We start from the raw sequence: 21956 nt of genomic DNA, 5'->3' as shown, positions 1-21956 counted from the left end.
CTGAGAATAAAACCAGCTCCTGTGACTTCTTGAGAAGATAAAGATTTGGCAATTCATAGGCTGTCTTAATTTGTAGTTCAAGGGTGAACGAATATACCGTAAGTACATTCAAACTTCATTTTTTCCTCAAAGAACAGTGGTGAGAAGAGTTGTGCTATAACTCAGGCTGAAGCTAAAAACATGAAGTGCCTGGAGGAAATATTTGTAAATATCCCTCATTTCCAGTCAGCTTTCAAACTGAGTCATTCAGGGCGCCTGGAGCCCCGGACTGACTGTCACTAATCTTCTAGCCTTTGTCTCCAAATAACTTGAACTCTCCTAGTCTGCTTTCCTTTAAACTGGAGGTCTTAATGCTCTCCCTGCATTATATGTAGTGCGCTTTCTTTATCTGCTTGAGATGCTGCCGAGGTGCAGCCTTCTACTCAGGGCTTCAACTGATCTGCGTAGTGTGATTTTTTCTCCTCTGCACCCTTAAAAAGACCAAATGCTTCTGTAATTATTCATTCTTTTAAATTATTCATTCCTTTAAAAGATTAATGTAAAGGCAGTGTGTGTTTGTCTCTGCATCTGCTTTCTGTATGTGTGTATATATGTGTGTGTGTATATATATGCATATATATTTTTTAAAAAGTGGATGAGCTGTACCAGCAACACTGTACGTAGAAGGAAAGTAAGTCGAGCAGCTTGCCTGTTTGCTTTCTGTCCCCACACTACTGTTCCTGCAGAAATGCTTGCTTGGTTATGTTGCACCCAGGCATCACATCGCTCCGTAGTTGCTTGTTCTTTGGAAACTAGTGGACACTATTGCAGTTTGCTCTTTTAAGCCAAGCATTGACTGTGTGCTATTGTGGTTAACAGCCAAGGACTAAAATTCACTAGTAACTTGCGTGAAGGGGAATAATCAGGAGATTATACCTGGTCAAGGACAGCTCAGTCCTGTTTATTGTTTTGGGTGGTTTGGGTTTTTGGGTTTGTTTTTTTTTTAGTATATCCAACAAAGTAATTTCTGGGGACCAGTACTCATAAATAATTGACATGAGGCTTCAACCGTGAAGCTCACTTGACATAATCAAGGCCTTAATAACCTGTGGTCCCTAATAATCCTGGTGAACTGAGACATCAAAGTGTTACACTGTCTGTGGAGAAAAAAGGCTGAGAAGGGCCGAGTTGAGGAGTACATGAGATCTAACTTTGCTGCACTGTCAGGCATATTATTTTATTTGATTTACCACATGCTTTTAAAAAATAAACCATATCTTGCCATATCTGTTGAGCACTAAAAAGATACCGCCTTATTTCTTTATGTTCAACACTTTTTAGAAATCTGGACACCATTATTAGATACACCGCTGTGGGAATGTATCAGTAATGATATGTCATGGCAATAACAGGGTTTTGTTTGATATTCTTCTGTGAACTCATTGAAGGATTGCATTTGCTCCCATTTGTGCTGCCCTAGCATCTTATTTGTACCTGGCTATTCTTTATCTTACGGGTTTTGAATTCTTAAGCTTACTTGTGATATACATTCTTGGTTCCTCATACCAATTTGCATTGAGCTGTATTCCCTGTCATTTTTTACCAAAGCTGAACATATTGTGCAATGTGAGATTTCTTGGGAAATAACTGTCTACTTACTTCTGCATCACCTACAAGGCTTACAATCACTGCATTTCTATCCTTTTCCGTAGGATTCATAAAGATAATGAAAGTACTATTTCAAGAATAGATTTCTGAGGGACCTTCTTTAAAATAGCTTTGATTCAATTATACCTTGACATTTTCCATTTCCGTTTTTTGTTAATCTATCAATTAAGTGTTTATTAATGAACGTAATAATAACAATTTCAGTCAGCATTTATTACAGTGCAAAATTATTGTTGTACAAGACCAAATTTACGAACACATTAAGACACTTATCTCCACAATAAACACTAATTCTGAATCAGAGCAACTCTGAAATTAAGGCTGAATGAGTATTCTTTACTGATTAAAACAACCCTTGGAAGCTAAGTGATTTTCTTCAAAGCTTATTTCTTCCAGGATAAGAACAGTGAAATTTCCGCTCATTGGAGGTAAAAGTAAATTGGAATGCTCTATTCTGAATTAGCTTAGCTTGGAATCAAACTTCATTTATGGCTTTAATTACACTAATATTAATTAGTTGAAATGATATTATTCTCTAAAATATTCTCCCACTTAGGTTACTAACTTAGCAAAATAATTTCATCAACCAAACTTATTTTAGATGGAAAAAGTCAGCTTTGTTTAACAAAACCTGTTTGTTCTCCTGTGTCATTGTTTGTCTAGCTAGGAGGGATGAGACATTCCTATAAGAAGACATCTCTTAATCTAAAGCATAGGTGCAATTTGCTTTTAGCTTTCTGTTTAAGGACCTTTTCTGCAGTGGGTAAATGTAGCATTCGCTACATATCAAGGTGCCACGCTTAGATCACTGGTCGGCCCGGACCAGGGAAAGAGACAGATAACACACACAGTGTGAGCGCCAACTTCCGCCTTTTATTGCGCAGTTAATTCCTTTTATACTAACAAGGGGAGGTGGGGTTACAGGTACATCACAAGGCTGCGACTAACCCTCTAACTTTCCGTGACAACGCGAGATCTTCCGAACGCCGACCCCTACAGGTAAAGAAAGATAAGAATGAGCGTGGTATATCAGTAATAAAAACTGAATTTGGACAACTTTGGTTTAGGTCCTGTGTCTACATGCTAATGTCTGGTTTGGTCTGCATGTGCTTGATGTCGGTGATGCTTGCAAACCACTAAGATGCATTGGCCCAGACTTTCTATGCCTGCTCCTGAAATTGTTTCATAAAGGATGAAAAAGCTTTTTGCCAAAAGTAGCTGAGGGGTTTTTTTAAAAGAAAAAAAAGAAAGATATAAAGTTGCAGAAAGACGTTTATGAGAATTTTCAAAATCATTTAAGTGCTTCATTTTTTGAAATCTGATAATATGCCCAGTTCCTTTTAAAATCTTACTAAATAAATTCTAAGGTTGAAGATAAACGATGACATACGGATTAAAACTGGCCTTCACTTGACTTTTTTGATGTTTTCTTCAGCTCCAGGTGATATTTTTTCCTATTTAATGACAGGGGATTATAGCTGAATGAAAAAAAACGTACAGGCAAATTGATCTGGTGCCTTTCAAGCTTTCAATGAAACAGCTGGCTAAGAGCCTGGGGAAACTCTGATCTTACAGAAAGCAGATTGACTGCTGTAGTTTGTCTGTATTATGGAGTATACTCTCTCTTCCCCCCCCCCCTTTTTTTTTTTTTTTTTTTTTTCCCCCAGGTATTGATTGGTGGGGTTTTGGGGTTGAAAAACCTGTTGCTAGGGGTCTGAATAAATCAAGAGGAGGCAGGATTGAGACGTAACTGTTGAGAGCTGTTGGATTGCTCTGGCAGCAGAGATGTTGGGCTCCACTCTGTGTGTGCACTTTGGAGCCCAAGAAATTGGTTCAGGGTATCTATCGGTGATCGATTTCATTATACATTAGTAATAATATAACTGAAACGTTCTATTTTCTTTAAAAATAGGGAAGCTGCTGATTGACCTGTCTTAACTGTGTAGGCTTCAAAATGTCTTCTGTTTCTAATGAAGAGTGTGACATTTTGATATAGGAACATTGCAAGACAAATAAAAATAGGGCTTTTTTCTCAAGAAAAACAGAATGGGTTGGTCTGTCCTACCTAGCAGCTTTTTTTTTTTTTAATACTGTTTTTTAAATTGAAAAAGCATTTATCGTATGTGCTTTCTCCCTGTGCGTACCCATGGGCACTGTTTGAAGTAGGTTACTGGGCCACTTGTGCTACGAAAGTAAAATACAAACCCCTTCACCTTTTTAATGCATTACAATATCTATACTGCCATTAAATTATAGTAAAGTACAGTTTTACAAAATACAAACGTACAAAGTGAGAGCAGGTGTGCTTGTAATCATATTTCAAGCTGAAAACTCTTAATAAAATTACTTTGTGAATTTAAGTTACATAAAAACATTAATACTCTCCGTATGTTTGGAAAAATCTGAAATGGCAAATAGGTGAATTTGTAATTTTGAGGAAGTTTCAGTACACAGACTTAACTTCTAGGTCAACCACATTGGATTACGATAACCAAGTTTATGATAAACTGGCATTAGTGTTATGTTCTCTTAAAATGTTATTGAAGAGCAGCTGATGGAGAAATCGTCATAGTCACCTAATCTTTATTCATGTCTCTTTTGAAACTCACTGTGCTGAGCAAAAAGGTCAGCTTTATCTACTTTGAAATGATTGAATTTCAATTAAATACGCTGTTACAATCAGAAGAACAAGATGTACTTTCCTGTTTCTGGAATCCTATCCTGTTTCTAAAAAAAGAGTATAGTTTATAGCAGAAATAACTGAATGAATACTATTGTCTCCTATTTTTTTTTTAATTAAAATTCTTTACATGATGATTCAAGGGGTTTAACTTCTGAGACTTGGACAACAAATACAAAGTTGAGTGGGAGCACAGCAAATGTAGGTAGCTGGACTAGTCCACTTGTACAGTATTGCTGGCGTGAGCTGTCTTGGCTTATAACCAAACTTTTCCATCCTACTTATTTCTTTCTACTATTGCTGTGAGAAAAAATAGTTGTAAGCAAAGCAGTTCAACAAAGAAAGTGTCTTGGCAGCGAAACCCCCGTGAAAGCAACAGTTCAGAGCAGGTTTATAATTTGTTCTGCCTCAAAGGATATTTTAGGAATGAGAGAGATGCTTTCCTGTGAGAAATTGTGAGCATCTGGGCATTTTTAAGAACCAGATACATAATTTCGAGATTAGAGATGAGATTTGTGTCTCAGCACTATCTAAATGAAGTAATATTTTTGTAATTTTGCTGACATTTTAAATATTAATTAGGCACACATGATTCTGTTTAGACATTCGTGGAAAACTGAATTATAGAAACTGCAAACCTTTTATTAATTGGAGCACTAATAATTAGAGACAAGTCAAGGTCAACACTGTTTCTGGCAAAATATTGCAAAAGTATTTATGAATATTCAAAAATCACATAATAACTTTACTAATACGGGTGACTTTTCTTTGTAAATCATGTTAAAGCAAATTATCCAATAGAAGATTTGGTATTTTCAGGACTATTCAAACTTGTGGTATAGACAGCTATTTTGTCAGAGGAGACATCCAATTAATCTTCATCTATACTACTGCATTACTTTATACACAGTATCAGGAATAGGAGTAACATAGGGTTAATTTTTTGTCTTTTTTTTTTTTTTTTTTTTTAATGCATTTACTTCCGATCCCAGCTGGAGCTATGGTTATTTAGGGTGGTATGGGAGAAGAGAAAGTTCTGATCTTTGGGAAAATTAGTAAACATTTTGATAAGAATGGGCCTTATTTGGACTATACCTATTATTTTTTATTTTATTTACTTTTCAGTTCTGAACAAATATCAGAACACTAGCTGCTATTGGAAAAAAACACGGTAGAAATGGCTGCCAAACACTGCAGTGATTCAGACCTCCTTTGTGAATGATATCCATATTCTATCTCAAATGTTCCTCTATTTCATCACTCAGCATTCTTATTTTAAGTGTAACTTATGGCGATGAGGCAAAAGTAGTTATAAAGGTGCTAGAGTCGTTAATATTGAAAAGCTACAAGCTCACACAGAAAGAGTCCTTGTTGTATTTCCAGATAAGACCTTCTCTGGAACATAATAACTTTGAAATCACTCTACAAGAAAGAATACCGTCTAGATTAGCAAGCATAAGTAAATTTTTTCAGTCCAATGTCTGGATTCAGGAAAAGAGGTGGAAGTAGCAACAGCTGTGTAGTAACAGTATCCTTCTACAGTGCATAAAAGAGACACAAAAATTACTATCTGGAACAAGGCAGCAATCCCAAACTGCTTTATGATATCCAGTCCAGTTGTAAAGACAAAACGCCAGCTTTAGAATGGACAAATTTTTATAACACAGAGATGAAGAAGAAATTAAAGAGCGTTCACTGAGGAAGATGAGTAATATTACATATTTTTTTTGGTCCCTTGGTCATGAAATAGTTAATTGGGTTTTTTTACATGAAAACATTTGTTCTTAATCAATGAAATCCCACTGCTTAAAATTAAAAACAAAATAAAATTAAAAAGTGCTCTGAACTAAGTATGGAGGAGAAATTGAACATAAAGCATATGCAAAGTATGCAGTGATCAGAGTTCTTTATTACTCTGGCAACTAAAGAAAATGGAGATATTTCTGTGTCTGGTTTAAAAAAAGAAAGAAAAAGAAGCTTTGAGAACTGTGGAAAAACACAAGGAAAAGAGCCATTTCTTCTTGTCTTGAGAATTCTTAATCTTCAAACACTTTGGCTTGAAAAAGTTTTCTCCCTCGCGACAAGCAGGCAGACAAGAACCAGAGCAACAGCTGCGTTGGCCTACTAAAAAATGAAATGCAGCTACATTTACAGTACACTGAGAACTGCTGAGAAATTAATGCAAAGATTGTACAGGGCATTGCTGAAAACACCAGAGAGGTGCTCCTGGGAGCAGCAATCAGCTCCTTGGCATTAACCTCTCCGCAGAAGGCGAGCCGAAGCGTTCTGCGTTTGAAGCCGCTCATGTTCGTCTCGGCGCTCCGGCGGGAGAGGCAGAGATTTGGGATCGCTGCCGTGCCTCCGCCGCCGCGGCAGGATGGAGCGCAGAATCGGAAGGAGGAAAGAAATAAACCCCCAAACCTGCAGCGGTGAAGATGCAACGGAGCCTGGAGTCTCGCTGTGGCCCTTGCCCAGAGGGAACGGGGCGAGGATGTACCCGTGCCGAGCCGTGCTGGTTCTGGAGCGAGGTCCGTGAAGTCAAAGACCAAGTTTTTCCAACTATTGCAACGAGCCCTGTGCCAGTCTCGGTACAACCCTACCTCTGTGGGCCGGTACAATTAAATATCTGCAGTAGTTGGAGCAAATGGGAAATTACCGAAGCCAGACAGCTAGCATTTCAAACTTGAATAAATCTTGTAGGCTTTATGGAGAATAATTCAGCTATGCAGGTTTTGAAACGAAAGTGTTCTATAAATTGGAGATAATGGGACAAGCTAGATGTTTCAGAATACCTGTAACAGCTTTCTCAAATTTGGCATTAGTATCTCGACAACAAGTATTTGGGAGCTACTGTTTATAAATCACCAGGATCATAAAAATGTGTCTAAATGGGTTGGCATCTTCAGAAAAACATTTACATTTATGTAATCACTCTCAGACACGTAAGACGTGAACTCAATATATACTTTAATTTTCTCTGTATCTCCCGTATTCATCCATCAGAAGAAAACAGCCTTCCCACCCACCTCCGGTGTCTGCTCTGAAATGCAAAAGACCCATTTGTGCACCATAGACGCGTATTTATTTGTGCTTCTCTGACAACTTCGCAAACAGTTTGTATTCTCTGCGTCACTCCCCAGGGAGCCGGAGGATGATTAGGAGCAGCATTTAGCGGGTGGGAAGAGCGAGGCGGAGGCAGGTGAAGCATCGTGCCTGGTGTTACACGGGAGGTCTCTGGCAGAACTGGGAATAAAACGTAGCTGTCTTCACTCACGGATCTCTGCGGCATTGGGAACATCAGTACACACATGGGAGCATTACAGACTAATGTGACTGACAGTTAAAATAATCCGCTGATTTGCAGGCAAACATTCAAGTAATGTGTCGGTCTGATGGGTCTGAAATTTAACAAATTTAAAAGGTTTTCCATTGTATTCCCCTACTCCCCCCGCCCTCCCCAAGGCTTCCAGGCTCAGTCTTCTATTTCCAATTTACTACTTCAAACTTCTATTGAAAGCAGCATAGATTCTTATTATGAATGAACAGTTCTGGGGATTGAGAACAGCCTTTGAAATGTTTCCTCCCGTATTAATTTAATAGACAATATTTCTGACTGTGCTTCCTGAAAAAGGACATTGCATGTTTGATTAAATTTTATGAGAATTGCAAAATGCCTCCCGTGATATATTGCTTCCAAAAGAAGGCAAGTCAGAGTGAAGTGGACTGAGTGGGATAAATTCTTATCTCTGCCTGAAATGGGTTGAAAACAAGAAAAAATTGGGGGATGGATGAAGGATCTTCCATATGGGTGCCAGGCCTTGGCCCAATTGCTGTAGAGAAGATGAGAGCAGTTTCTGGTTTGAGGTCTTTTTGTTTCTAACGGCTCGGCTTTTGGGATCACTGAAGTACCCTTCAGACTATCCAGAGCAGGATCTATGCACAGCCGGCTGGTTAAATGGGCTTTTCATTCCATTTGCTGGCTGAGCAGCAAAGAAGCCATCGTAGGGTGAGTAGCCGGCCCATTAATTCATCACATCGTTACTGGAGTATGCACCTTGAGTTTTTAGAGACATGTTAATGTTAATGATCTGCCTTTTTTCATTATGATAAATGAAAACCCTCTGCATGTAGAGCCTCTCTGAAGAGTGAGTCTCTGTAGGAAAGCATCACTTCAGTGTTTCACATTTATTCTCCCTCAATGATTCCCAGACAAAAATCTATTGAATTACAGTACAAAAAATATGACATTGTGTTTTAACCGTGAGCTTCACCTGAATCTAGGAATCAATCCCCAGACTTTTGGCATTATGGATTAACGATGACGATAAGGACTGTGGCAGAAGCACTGGTAATTCTGATAATCACGATACAAAGAAAGGAGGCCAGCTTGTTCTTCTTCAGCCAGACTGGCTCTGCAGAGCAGACAGCAGGAAGAGCTCATTTGCTGTTTTCTATAAATAAAGCAATTACAGCAGGAGTAGAGTGATAACTTGCAGTGAATAATAGATTCAAGTGTCTATATATATGTGTGTGTGTGTAATCTTCTTTCTGTTCACGAATTCTTTGCAGTTCATATTTTGGTTTTTTTGTTTGTTTGGGTTTTTTTGGGGGTGTGTGTCAGGTTACTTGCAAAATAATTTGACTGATTCTTGGTTTGTTGACGTGACCTTCGAATGGGTTTTTATATGGAGAAAATTCCCCTGCACCTAGTTAGGATGTCCTTTTAGCAAGCATATGCATTACAATTTGATATAAAATGCTCCAGAGGAGTAGCTAAGATGATGCTGACTCCAGAAAAGCAGAGGAGTATGTGCCTGAGCTGGTGCTGGTAGTCATAATATAGATTTGACTTGGAGCTGAAATGTATTATTCTGTTGAGCAAAGGTCTGTAAGAATGTTTTATAATACTATTTGCAGCTGCAGGCTGTTATCGTGTTATATGGAAAATAGATATGTGGGTATCAGACAGGTTGGAATCCAGTCAATGCTGTTTAATGTACTGGATAATACTTTGCGGTTATTTTTCAACAGACAACCACACCTTGCTACTCTTTTGAAGCATTTACTTGTTCCAAAAAGCAGTGATCATAGGGAAAAACCTGTATGACTTAAAAATACTGGGCTGGGACTCGGGAGAACTGAGTTCTTTTCATACCGATACTCTCCTTCACTTTCTCTTTCCCGAAAACAAAGATCATTCTCCTATGTGAACCGGTTAGCCACCTATTGAAGAAAAGTGATTTTTAAGGGCTCATGAGTTAAGACAGCTAGAAAACAATGCAGAATTTACAGTTTCTGAAGACAAACACAATGCATGTCCCAAAATTTCAGAACTAGTAAAATACGTAATACCCACAGGCGTCAGAAACTCAGCCATAATCTTTTCTGAATTCTGCAAAGGGAGGAGATGGATGTACGGAGAACTGGAAGTGATTTTCTGACATTATGCTTCAGGGGCCTGACATCCTGAAAGTAGGTAGAATTTTTCTGTTAGATATATCAGAATTAGGATCAGGTTTTATCACAGCATTTAGCAAAATCCAGAGACAGAAGTTCAATTCATGGCTCTTGAGGTGTCTGACTACAAGGTAAGCTTTCGTTCACCTGTGTTAGCCACGTAGTTTGACTGGAAAAATCCTCAAATGATGCTGACTGTGCAGCAAAGCCTTGTTGCAATGGGCTGCTTCAAGGACTTGAGTAAATTGCTCTGTTGTACTTTGCTGTGATGGCTTGTCCTCTTATTAGCTTTGTCACTTCACCTTGATTTGTTTCTGAGTTTCTGTCTGCAGTTAAAATCAATAGACTTTTTTCTCCTTAGTTTTCAAAACATCATAAATAAAATTAATTTCTTAAAATAGAGGCCCTGTGTTTTCTGAAATAACACCATAACAGTATGGGGGAAAAACCTGGAATGCTAGTAGCTGTTTGAAGTCTAAGCATCCATGCTCAGTCTTCTTTTCTCTCATTCAGTGCTTGTTGATAAAACCTTGTTTTACAGTCTAAGCACTTAATCTTTGTAGGGTTTTTGGTGGTGTTTCTTCTCTCTGGGTTCATCATATTATTGTCCAGTCATGGTTTCAAGAATCTCGCATTCATCTCACCCTGCTCACAGCATAGAGTTACAGTCTGCAGGCATAAGAAGAATAAAAATGCGCTGCTTCTCTGTAGCAGGTATTTCTGCAACAGCTAGCTAAGCATTTTTATCTCCATGGTACTAATAAACTAATTTGACAAAGATGACGCTTCAATTTATTGGCAGAACTGAGAAAAAAAGGAAAAGAAAAGGGAAAAGAAAGGAGAAAAGAAAACAGAAAAGAAAAGAAACCAGCTTTGTGTTGAACCTGTAGCCCAGGATGCCAGCCAGAGTGCAGTTTAAAATCCGGATTTTTCAGTACAAGGAGAGCTGGGTTCCTTGTGCAGTGGCTACGTGTATAGTCACTTAACTACCCTGATTTTACAAATACCTGGGTACCTGTTAGATCCCACTGAGAATAACCATCTCCTAGATGGAAAAAAAAAATCTTACTCAAGGAAATTTCCTTGGGCATTAAATCCATGCTAGACAAAAGAAGATAGAAGGGTCTTATGGAGTTGGGCTGGTTTGCATAGCATTACATAGGTTGTGGCAATAGTTCAGAGAGCTGCCAGGTCGATACTGAGATAAAGATAATGTGAAAGAAGGGAGAGAAGCCAGGTGGTGACGAGGTGGTGCTGGGGGTGACCATGAGCAGCAGTCCATGATGGACAAAGACCATGGGGAAGGGTGAACCTGCCTCTAACACCGGCTTTTAAAAAGACTAGATAGATCTTTTCCTGCGGCAAAACAACCATCTTATTTCCTCTCAGTATCAGTACTGCCTTTGTGAACAATTTTTGTAAATTAGACTTTTCCAGTTAAGATAATTTCCTTGGGAAATTTCCAGTTGGTTGTAATAGCTTCAAGCTCTTAACTACATGCTAGTGAAAAAAATCAAAATATGAATGGAAATATGAAAATGCATTGTATGACCTTTCTTCCCTGTCACTAAAGTATGTTTTGTTTTCTTCACTAGAAGTGCTATTTACTGTCCATAAGAAGTCTGTGATCCTAGCCCCATGGTATACATCTAATTACAGTATGGCAATGCCTCGTTTTTAATATAATTGTGGGAAATTTAAAACAGGATTGAAATTTTAATGACTGCTTTTTAAAAAAAATCAAACATTAGATTAAAACAACTTGTTTATTCTTCCATTCTATTTTTCCATTATCTTTTTATGTTTTTCTGATGTAGTCATATACATAGATAAAGAAAATGACAGTGTGTTTTCCCTTCCAGAGTAGATATTCCTTTTCAGTTGTCTAGATAGCTGGAAGAAATTATAAATCTGTCTTTTAACTGTTTTATGTATTGATCAAATGAAAAGATTCTAGAGTAACAGTCGTTCTGAAAAGCATATAACAGAATTTCGCCCTTAATCAGAAAAAGTCTGCAATGTTTGGCATTCCCTATATTTGAAACTTATCCTAGAATAAAAGGCAGTGTCAGTTTAATGGCTGTGCTGGAATGATCCTGTGGCTGACACCTGCAGAATTCAGTGAGTTTGCTGGAAGCAACTGGACTGCAGGAGGACATTTAAGCAGATCCAGTGGAAAACTCAAAGTGTGGTTTAGGTTAGACCAGGTAGGTGCTTTTGAAGTGAATCTCATAGTTGTCCCTCTCGCTGTGCTGCGGTCTGTATCTCGGAGCACACCTCATGCACCCCAGCCGCAAACGGGCTCTCTCTCGAGGGTACCGGGCTGGAGCTCGGTCGAGTAAGTCCCTAAAACGTAGATATTGTGGACGTCAGGCCCTCCGCATCAGCTGCTACACCTGCCTTTTGCTAATGTGGACGTCGATTTAGTTGTCTTGACGCTGGATGGTCTGGGTTTTGTGGTTTGGTGTTCGTGGCAGCGCATCCTGAGGCGGAGGCATAACCTCAATAGTATCTTGAGGTACAGCAGATTTTAAGGTTTCTTGGCTATAACGCTTTCTAAATGTGAAGCGTGTTTTGGTCGTATGGCTAAACCTGTGGCCTTTGCATTAGGAGTACTATTCTGGAGGTTGTCGCTGAACTTGGAAGCCGATTTGAACAGGGTCAGCACCTCCTTTGCTGACGCCTCAGACTTTCTTTCTGTTCCTGCCGTACCCAGGTTGCATTTCAGGTGCCCAGTTCTCTTAAAACGAGCCTGGCTCGCCAAAGAATGGCATCTCTCAGCAGGTAGTCATAGACCCCACTGGCCAAAGGGGGTGACATGGACCCACCAGGAAATATGACGCACAGGAAAAAAATCTCTGCCAGGTTACTTCTGTAGAGTACGCCTTTTACAAGGCAGAAGAAATACTGGCAATACTGGTCTGAAACAAAATGTGATGTTTCTGCTTGATTAAAGAAATGGAATACAAGTATCAACATCTTACATCAGTTGAAGTGCAAAATAAACTCTTATTAAAAGTAACATTTTCTAAAGTTTAGTGTTCCTGATAAAATATTTTAAATTGGACATAAAACAAACAAACAAACAACCCCCCCCCAACAAAAAAAAAACAAACAAGCCCAAACCAGTAATAATTTACCACAGCAGGGAAGTTTTGATTTATGTTTTTTCTCCTTTTTTTTTTTTTTAATAATTGTGCAGGATAAAACTGGATTAATGTTCTAATGCCACAAAAAAAAAAAAAAAAAAAAGAAAAGAAAGGAAAAAAAAGAAAGAGGTAATGGTAACAATATGTAGGAGAAGCTTCATTTACTGATGTTCCTGAGACCACAAAGGTCCAATCTGACAGCTTTATTTGATCTAAGTAAAAATAAGGAGCAGATAAATTCTTAAAAACAGTAAATGAAACCATTTGCTTATTTTAATTATAGTTAAAGATGTGTAAAATCTTCTTCTCTGAGGAGGTCTGCATCTACTTAACTTCAGAGAATCCTTCTTAAGTAAAATGAGTCCTTAATCAGCAATGCAAGGAGTCTAAATTAATCACCAGGCAACTACTTTAGGCTTTAAATCCCTACTTGATGATGCTTTGATCCACAGTAAATATTTATATAAATGTCAATGTACATACACATTGTCCATTCCTGAGAAAAAAATTAAGTAGCTCAATGTATAATAGCAAAGCTGAAATACAGGGGATTTGCCTGTAAAGAAAGACTTTTGCAGATGTTGCATCTAAGGAAAAAAATCAAGATGAAGTCTAGAAATGAGAAAAGTATAAAAGTGCAGTGCACCCATCATAATATACCCCTCTTCTCCTTCATATCATCTCTAAACACCCCCAAAATAGAAATCGACTTACTGATGAGACTCCATAAGATAACTTGAGAAATTTCATCAAATACTTTTCTATCATGTGTAAAAAGGGAGTTTATTGTATTTACCATACTGCTGTGTACATTTCTTTAATTACTTTCACGAAGTCAAAATAACAGTCCCTATCCCTGCTAGTCTAACAGTTAAGGGTGTGTTCAAGCCACTACTGAACTTCGCTACATTCATAAAGGTGCCCCGTGAAATAATTAAAAGACCCTATATAATATATTAACCGCAATTAGAGAAATAGGTTTGCTGGGTGCGCAGAGCTTCTGAATGGCCCTAACGCTGCCGCCTTGCCACATCCTAATATTTTCTTTCTTAAATTGACAGATGGCAGCGAGCAGCCCCAGGGCACTTTGGTTTCTTCTGTTTCAGGCGACAAAAGCAATGAAATGGGGAAAACAGGAGTTCACCTTTGCAGTGCAGAAGACATTGTGGAATGGGGTTGATGCTGATAGCCTCCTCTTATCTGGCCAAGCAGATTTATTTACAGATCTCCCATTTCCAGGCCATTTGTCAAGGTCTAACTTGCTGCAATAGATTGTATGCAATTCCTGCCGCATCTCTTGCTTTCCAGGCTTCCCGTGTTTTGTGTCCAAACAACAATTACTTTCCGAGTGAAGGAGTTACTATTACAGAAGCTGTTACAGCAGCCCACGCTCTGTCTCATCCAGAAGAGGCATCTGGGTCACTCAGCTCTTTATTTTGTTGTTCAAGATGACAAAATATAAAAAGTTTTAAAAGATCTCTCTGGCTGCGCTAAAGTACAACAGCTAATGGAAATACACAGCTTAGGAAATCAGGATGTGCCTCAGCAGAGGGTTATAGTTATCCTTGCACAAACACTTCTCAGAGAAGACGTGGTGTGACTTTGCTGTGAGGAGCAGACCAGATGGGATTCAAGCATTGGAGAAAGTCAGCTTAGCTTATATCGAAAACTATGAGCGAATTTAGACCAGAAATGATGCTGTCCTGCTTAGTACCTCTGACAGTTAATAACATTTATATTTAAGTGACTAAATCTGGATTATGTTTCTCCATTCTGGGTAGCCTGTCTTAAAATTTTTGCTGTCATGACTAACTAATGTAATGTAAGCTGCTTTTTCCTTCATGCTGCCAACTCTGGAATTCTGCTTTTAAAATATCTCTTTTTCATAATGGTAGTAACAGTTGGGGGGGAAAAAACCTCTACAAGGCAAAACTGCTTTTTAAAATTATAGGAATTATAAATGTACTAATTACTTAGCACAAGAGAAACGAGGAAAAAAAGAGAGGACTCAGTCTAAATGTGCAGCATAGAACTAGAAAACTTTGCATTAAAAATTTCAGCTATTTTTAATAATTTCATATAGAGCAAGAGAACATTGAGACCTCCACACACCTGTGGAGGATTTTCATACTAAATTGAAGACTGTATTTCTGCTCAGAAGGACTTTCTGCTTTGCCCATTAGGAAATTGCCTCTTGTTTATTAAAATTCCTTTGTTTTTCAAAATCCCACCCATTCCCCAGGGATGCTCCTGGAGGAGCAGCTGAGCGATCCCAGTGGCAGGGCAGTGATTCGGGAGGCTGCCAGGGAGTTACCCCACGTGGGAAGCACGCGGTGTCCCAGAGTGGTCTTCTCAGCTTAAGTTTGCAACCTGGAAATAGTTTGTGTGGGGGTCTTGTGTGATGACTGAGGGTCGGTGTTTAGTAAAGGGCAGTGTTTAGTCTAGGCTGGGTACCACAGTGGTCCCTGCCCTAGGAGGACCCATCCTCTGGTCCCCCACGGGTGGTACGAATCCCCTTGCAGGGTGGCACTGCCTCGGTGCTCACGGTAGACAGGCTTCTGAAATAAGTAGTATGGGTGTTCTTGAATAAAGGAGCTTAAGTATTCGTTGGTGTGTCACCTGGGGAGAATGGCATGTACATCCTGAGTTAATATAAGGACTCAAGCTGCATTATTGCCAGCTGTCTTGTAAATGACAAGACATTATTAACCAAGGGTGTTTCTCAGCCCAGAAGCCTGTACTCATACATCCATGGTGCTTTAGACTAGAGAAGAGAGTCCTGTATTTCTTTTGCGTGATGTACCTTCTCGGCTGCAGCAGACTAGCCCAGGCACACTTCTCCTCTGTAAGCTTCTAAAAGGGGAGAAATCATGTTGAAGTACCTGATGGACGGCACTTCTAGACTGCTGTGAATTAGGTGGAAAACAAAGAGAAGGGGCAAGGTGGTGCGGGAAGGGGAGGGAAGACAAATAAAATAAAGTTGGCTCGAGTCAAAAGCTTGCTGAGGGATCAGGCGCTGAAAATCCTGTTCCCAGTGCCGAGGAAACGTGGATAGAGCCAAGATAGACAAATCAGATGATGATGTGGTCTTTTACCAGTGAAAGATGATGGAAGAGCGAGCAGAACTCAAACCTGCTTTGACTGGTAATATACTCTATTCGGTGCCTGGTGATGCATTTAGAGGAAGAAAAAAATTATACCATGTACTGAAAGATGTTGAAAGATTATGTAATACACTGCATCCTGTAATACAGTGACAGAAAAAGAAAGCCAACAAGACTTTCTTAGTTATTTACTTCATTCCATTTAAATTGAGTGCATGTATATATATGCATATATTTGCCTACATATGTACAATGTTTTTTTTAGCCCAGGCACTAGAAAATTACTGCTTATTGTCCAGGTAAATTACAGGGAAATGGGCCAGTTATTAATATCTACATTTGCTGACTAGGCTTGGATCTGCAGACACTTCTGTTCAGTAAAGCAGTGATATTCCAACCAAGTGTAGGAAAAACTTAAGCCTTTAATTGAAAAGGATACAAATAGTAGAGATGCTGTTTCATTTACCAACAGATAATAGAGAAGGAATGTTATATGTAGTCAAAGAATATGTGTGAAGAAAGTGTTGTTTAAAAAAGCAGCCAACCAAAACAACCCCCCTGAAAACTGGTATCTGAGTCTGCATATATATAAGCATGGGCATAATTTCATGAATGAGAGTTGTTAGCTGAAATCGGGTTGAAATAATGCTGCATTCACACCAGTACAGATCGAGAACCTTTGGAATTTGCTTCTAACTTCTGGGTCATGTGGATAATGGGGTAATGCTTCAGTTGTGTCAAAATATGGTTGCTTTTAAGGCATTTTGGAATTCTGCAAGATGCCATGTTGGAAGAGGGAAAGTGCGCCTGAGAACTGAGCATCTAAATGCCATCAAAGGTCTGGGCTTTAGTTTCTGTGTTTCTCAATTTAATAGCCTTCTCCAGTACTATTTTCCATGTAGTCCATTTTAATTAGGGATCAATAATAATGTCCCAGCAGTTTACTACTTCACTCGTTTCAATTGAAGTTGATTGCTTCAAGTATGTTCTGGGCTGTGTAGCAGGAAGGTTGCTCAGCAACTGTGATGTGCAGACAATAAAATTACGTGGACTTGGCCATTAACTATCTTCAGGGATGAGGTTATTTTTGTTCCGCCCTACATTGACACTAATCTGCTGAAGCTGCCTGCAATACCTGCTGCACTTGAGAAGCTGCATGTCGGAAGACGATAGTCTAAATCCCATTTCCCCTGGTTTGTTGGAGCAGGTTGCTTACAGGCACGTCTTGTAAACAAGGGGTTACACGTGGGACCATCAGTGAAAATGGATGCTGAAGCCAGCTCTAGGATGGGCTTAATCATAAGGGGCCTGATCCCAATCCCACTGAAAACTCTTCCAGTCTTTCCACTCGTGTCAACGTTAGCTTAGACCATGCTTTCAGATCAAGGCTCATATTCTAAGCTTTCAGTATTTGAATGCTCGAGAGCTTTATTTTTATCATTTTCAGATACAATGTTCCAGCAATGTACTGAAAGTTCATTACAAATAGCCTTGGTTGGCATTGCTGTCTGTTTTTCTTGCAAAGCACAAGCCTGGGCATCATCTGGTGCAGATTTCATTATATTTAAGAAAAAAAAAAAAAGGTAGACAGTCTAGTTAAAAATTCCTGTTAAGGCTCCTGATTGGTCCTAATCAGGAATCAATCTAAACCCATTTTGTCTTCTTACTTCAAAATAAGTTTTTGTTTTGAACTTTCAGCAAATGTGGGTATAGAAAAGATTAAAAAGGAAATATACAGTTGTCCAGGATTATCGAAAAGCTGTTTAGTCCTTGCATTTCCAAAGAAAAACAGAACAAAAATACAAAAAACCTTAGAGCCCTTTCTGGCTTGGAAAAAAATTTATATTGGCTCTTGTCACCGCTGGGCAGACATAGTTCCAATGGTAATAAGATCACTTTTTAATCAGGAAAATGGAAGAGTAAAAACATCTGGGATAACCGAAAGAAGACATTAACTAGAATACTTTAAAAATAATTTTTACTAACACAAGTATTGACTAGGTGCTTTGGTAAGCATGCTGGTAAATTAAGTCTGTGAATTGGAAAGGTACTAAATAGGGTACTAATGTGCCTCACTGAGATACAGCAGACTTGAGCCTTTGCTAGTTTGAGTTGTTATTTGTGGGGTGGCACAGAAGTTTCCTCAAGGAAGAGACATTATGTATTTTCAAGATTAATAGAAAGTCCGTGGAATGAAGCAACTGTGGCTAGATTATACCATTTTTCTCCCCTGCCCTGGTTGGGGAAGGTCAACCAGAGAAGAAGCTAATAGCTGGACCAAAGAAATATTCCTCTGACTGATCCTTGGCTGGAGGTCAATCTCTATGCATACATTCACAAGGGCCTAATTTATGGTTGTCCTAAGTCTCGGAATTTCTCTCTTGTTTCCAGATATGTGAGACAGGGAGGCAGCTTAAGGTGTAAGCGGAGGTTTTTATTCCTGGCTTTATTGCTGGCCCGCTGGGCAACTCTATGGCAACCACAACTGTGTTCATCCTCTCCCTCTACACAATGACAATCACGGGACTGTTTATCTTTTTTGCTTTGTGCCTTGTGCATGATGATGTGTCTGAGCATCACTGGTGCGGGATTCCCGTGAACCGCGTGATGCTCCAAGAAGTGCAAGAAGCAGTGCTGCGGCCACAGCAAATGCAGTGCAAAGCACAGAGATGGTAGAAGAGGTTTTCTCAGGAGCCCTGAGGTTGGCATTTCTGATACTTACTGGTACAAGGAAGTCTGTAGTGTACTCGTGAAGTTTTCAGCCAGTGAATTGCGCTGGAGAGAAGGCAGCAAGAATATGTGGACAGAAATTAGAGCTTTTCAGATCTTAGACTAGTGCTTATAAACACTTGAGTGTTCTATTGAAGAGCCCTTCAATTTCTATATGCCTAATACTTGTTAAAAAAAAAAAAAGCCTGCCTATAAAGGTCCCTGTTATAACTATTAGAGCCTCACCATATATCACCAGAAAATCACAGGGTGTACTTGACATAATTAAATTCCATGTTAAGGACATTTTTCATTAGTTTTAGAAAAAGAAAAAAAGCCAACCAAACAAAACCCCACTTCTGTTCCCTCACAAAAATATAGATGTATGGCTAAGAGTTCATTTTGCTTGCCTTCATATCAGATGAACTAAAGGTAGAGAGGCTCTGACAGCGTTTCAGAAGAGGTGAGGAATTTTCCATACTAATACTGTAAGTGGGAATTGTTGGAGGAAACCTGTGAGAGCTCACCCTCCTGCCTACACGCACCCGGCAAGGTATTTTCAAGTTACAGCTGAATCCGTTCCAGCTGACGTCAATGGCAAAGCTTCAATTGACTTGTGGTGGGAGAAGGATGAGGCCTCAGCCATGCCAATTGCAGCCGCGAATGATAAAAGAAGAAACGCGGTCTTGCTACATGGTGTGAAGTTAGTTTTGTAGATTTCCAGAATCAGCAGGGATGAAAATGGTAGATACTTTTGCAGGTCATACGCTTCTCCTTACTTTGATAAAATTGCCTCTGTTTGTGAACTCATTAGCAGAGGAACCATTTATTCTACAAAGTGTTCAAGAAGAAGGGAGTGTCCACGTAGCAGCTCCTCAGAAGGGTGTTAGATGAATGCATTTTTGATGAGCTATCAAGCATCATAAAAGCCGTGGACCTCTGTAGAAGCAAATCAAACACAGAGCTGTCTTTACTGTGACTATTGAGGACCTTGCCTGTGACAGAAGCCACTGGTTTGAGGGGAATTAATTTCTGGGCTGCTTTTGAACAGGGATTTTCAATGCGCTTTGTGCTTCGATGCTCAGTTCCTGCATGTTCTTGCTATTTTAAAGCTTTGTGGAACTTAGGGTGCTTGGAAACTGCCTTGAGGTAGAGAAAGCTGTGATAATTAGGCTCTCACTTTTATCCTGAGAGACAGGGACTCCGTACTGCTGAACTGCGCTGGGCAGCAGCTTTTGGCTGAAACTTTTTTTCTGAAGTTGCAACTTGCTGAAAAGGAAAATTTCATTAGGGGAGAGTTGCTTTCAATGATTTTTTTTTTTTAAATTTAAAATAGTAATTTAAGATATATTTAATAATTTTATCATTTAGTCTGGACATTTTGGAGACTTAAAACTGCTGGGTTTTTTTTCCATGTGGAATAAAGATACGTAAGAGATAGAAATAAAAACAGACTTAAAGCTGAAAGCCTATCAAAATGGATTATTCTGATTGACGTGTATATAAAATATATCCATATTTGCCACTGTGTTTCATTTGGGGATTTAAAAGGATTTTTAAATATCCAGCTTCTCTGTTTGACAGGGAAAACTCCAGAGTTCATCAACTTCAGACTTACAGTAATGGTTTAAGTAATATTACTGTGTAATGTGGTTGAGGTGAAGAGAAAATGAATATTTTTAGAGTTCTGTGACTGAATGTTTAGGAGGAGGGGACTGGGGAAAGAAAAAAAGTCCAATTAATGAAGCATGTTTGAGAATGACTATATGTTGTTTCCCTACAGAAATTTTTAGTTTGGAAACTTCAGTTTGGAAGTTGAAATATGCGCTGTATTTACTTATCTGTTCAGGTTCCTGTTTTTATTAGATGGCAAGGTTCTTATTTTCATTTTGCATATGATGAAACTTTTTGGTGCCCAAGGCTTTAGAAAAGGAATACTGTTAGAAAGGTCACTTCCATGTGAGTGTTTGAGTGGTTTCTCTGTGTACGTATAGGTCTGGATGCAGAAACGGTTCCTTTGAAGACAGCAGGCTGAAGAGATGACAAATAGGTAGCTTGCCGAAGTTTCCCAAGGACGGAGGAGCTCTGGTGTCTCCCGTCCCGGTGGTATCTGCAAGAACTGGTGGATGCAGAAACCAGATGCCTGCTGAACCTCTACGTGCCCCTGTGTGTGAAGGAAAAGGGGGTTTAAAACAATATTCAGGGTATGCCAGACACAGGCAGTTTTCAGCAAAAAACCCAAGAGTTACCTGCTCTGCTCCCTGTGTTCCCAGCTAAGGTCTCTGATAGCCGGTCCCTGATAGGAAGAGCCACTCGGTTAGAAGTTTATATGGATATATAGTCAACTATGAAAACTTTCATTAACCTTACACATTAAGTGCCATAACTATATCTTTACCTGAACCCAGCTAAATATCTAAGTGTAGAATCATAGCGTGGTTTGGGTTGGAATGGAGCTTTAAAGGTTATGTAGTCCACCCCCCCTGCAAAGAGCAGGGCCATCTTCAACTAGACCAGGTTGCCCAGAGCCCCGTCCAACCTGACCTGGAATGTTTCCAGGGATGGGGCATCTACAATCTCTCTGGGCAACCTGTTCAATGTTTTACCTTCCTCATCATAAAAACTGTCTTCCTTGTATCTAGCCTAAATCTACCCTCTTTTAGTTTAAAACCATTACCCCTTGCCCTACTAAAACATGCTTCTCCAAAAGTTGAGTGAAAACTGCTACCGATATCAGTGGGAGGGAAGCTATAGTAACATGATGATTTCTGATAGTGTGCTGAGAGTGTGAGACCTGATGCTTTGCTCTCCATTCATATAGGCAAATCTTCCTCCTCAAGTAGTCCCGTACAACAGGGAAACACCCAAAGGTAAAGCTTGAAGTGGAAGGTACGTTTCCAAGTCAGCCTTGTTAAAGATGCTCAGGCACCAGTCGGTCCAGCTGGTCTTGTTGGCTTTCGTTCACAGCATCTGCATCGGTATAGGAGGTGGAGAGGAAATACAAGAGAATAATCGGGATAAAAAGGCAAGATGGAATGATTATTTTTTGGCCAACTCAATTTACTTCGTGATGGTCCCTTGGAGGGGTGCTGTTCAGAAGTTTTACTGGTGTTGTAAACGTTCCAAAAGATACCATTTTGTGCAAAGATTAATTCTCAGGACTCGCCAGATAAGAAATACTGAGTGGGATTAGTTAACAACTTCTGATAG

At 39.3% G+C, this 21956-nt stretch overlaps 1 protein-coding gene across 1 annotated transcript in view; it reads left to right on the top strand.

Annotated features, from left to right (window-relative positions):
* The window catches only part of GAS2 (growth arrest specific 2), a 167558-nt gene extending 146757 nt beyond the window's left edge, over positions 1–20801 (top strand). Inside the window, exon 8 of the mRNA XM_075047114.1 lies at positions 20741–20801. Coding sequence (XP_074903215.1) covers positions 20741–20767 — 27 coding nt within the window. The 3' untranslated portion in view covers positions 20768–20801. The remainder of the gene's footprint in view (positions 1–20740) is intronic.
* The last annotated feature ends 1155 nt before the right edge of the window (positions 20802–21956 follow it).

The sequence above is a fragment of the Buteo buteo genome, chromosome 16 (genome assembly GCF_964188355.1).
Source record: "Buteo buteo chromosome 16, bButBut1.hap1.1, whole genome shotgun sequence".
In the NCBI taxonomy this organism is placed as follows: domain Eukaryota; kingdom Metazoa; phylum Chordata; class Aves; order Accipitriformes; family Accipitridae; genus Buteo; species Buteo buteo.
This window is presented reverse-complemented; position numbering and strand designations above follow the sequence as displayed.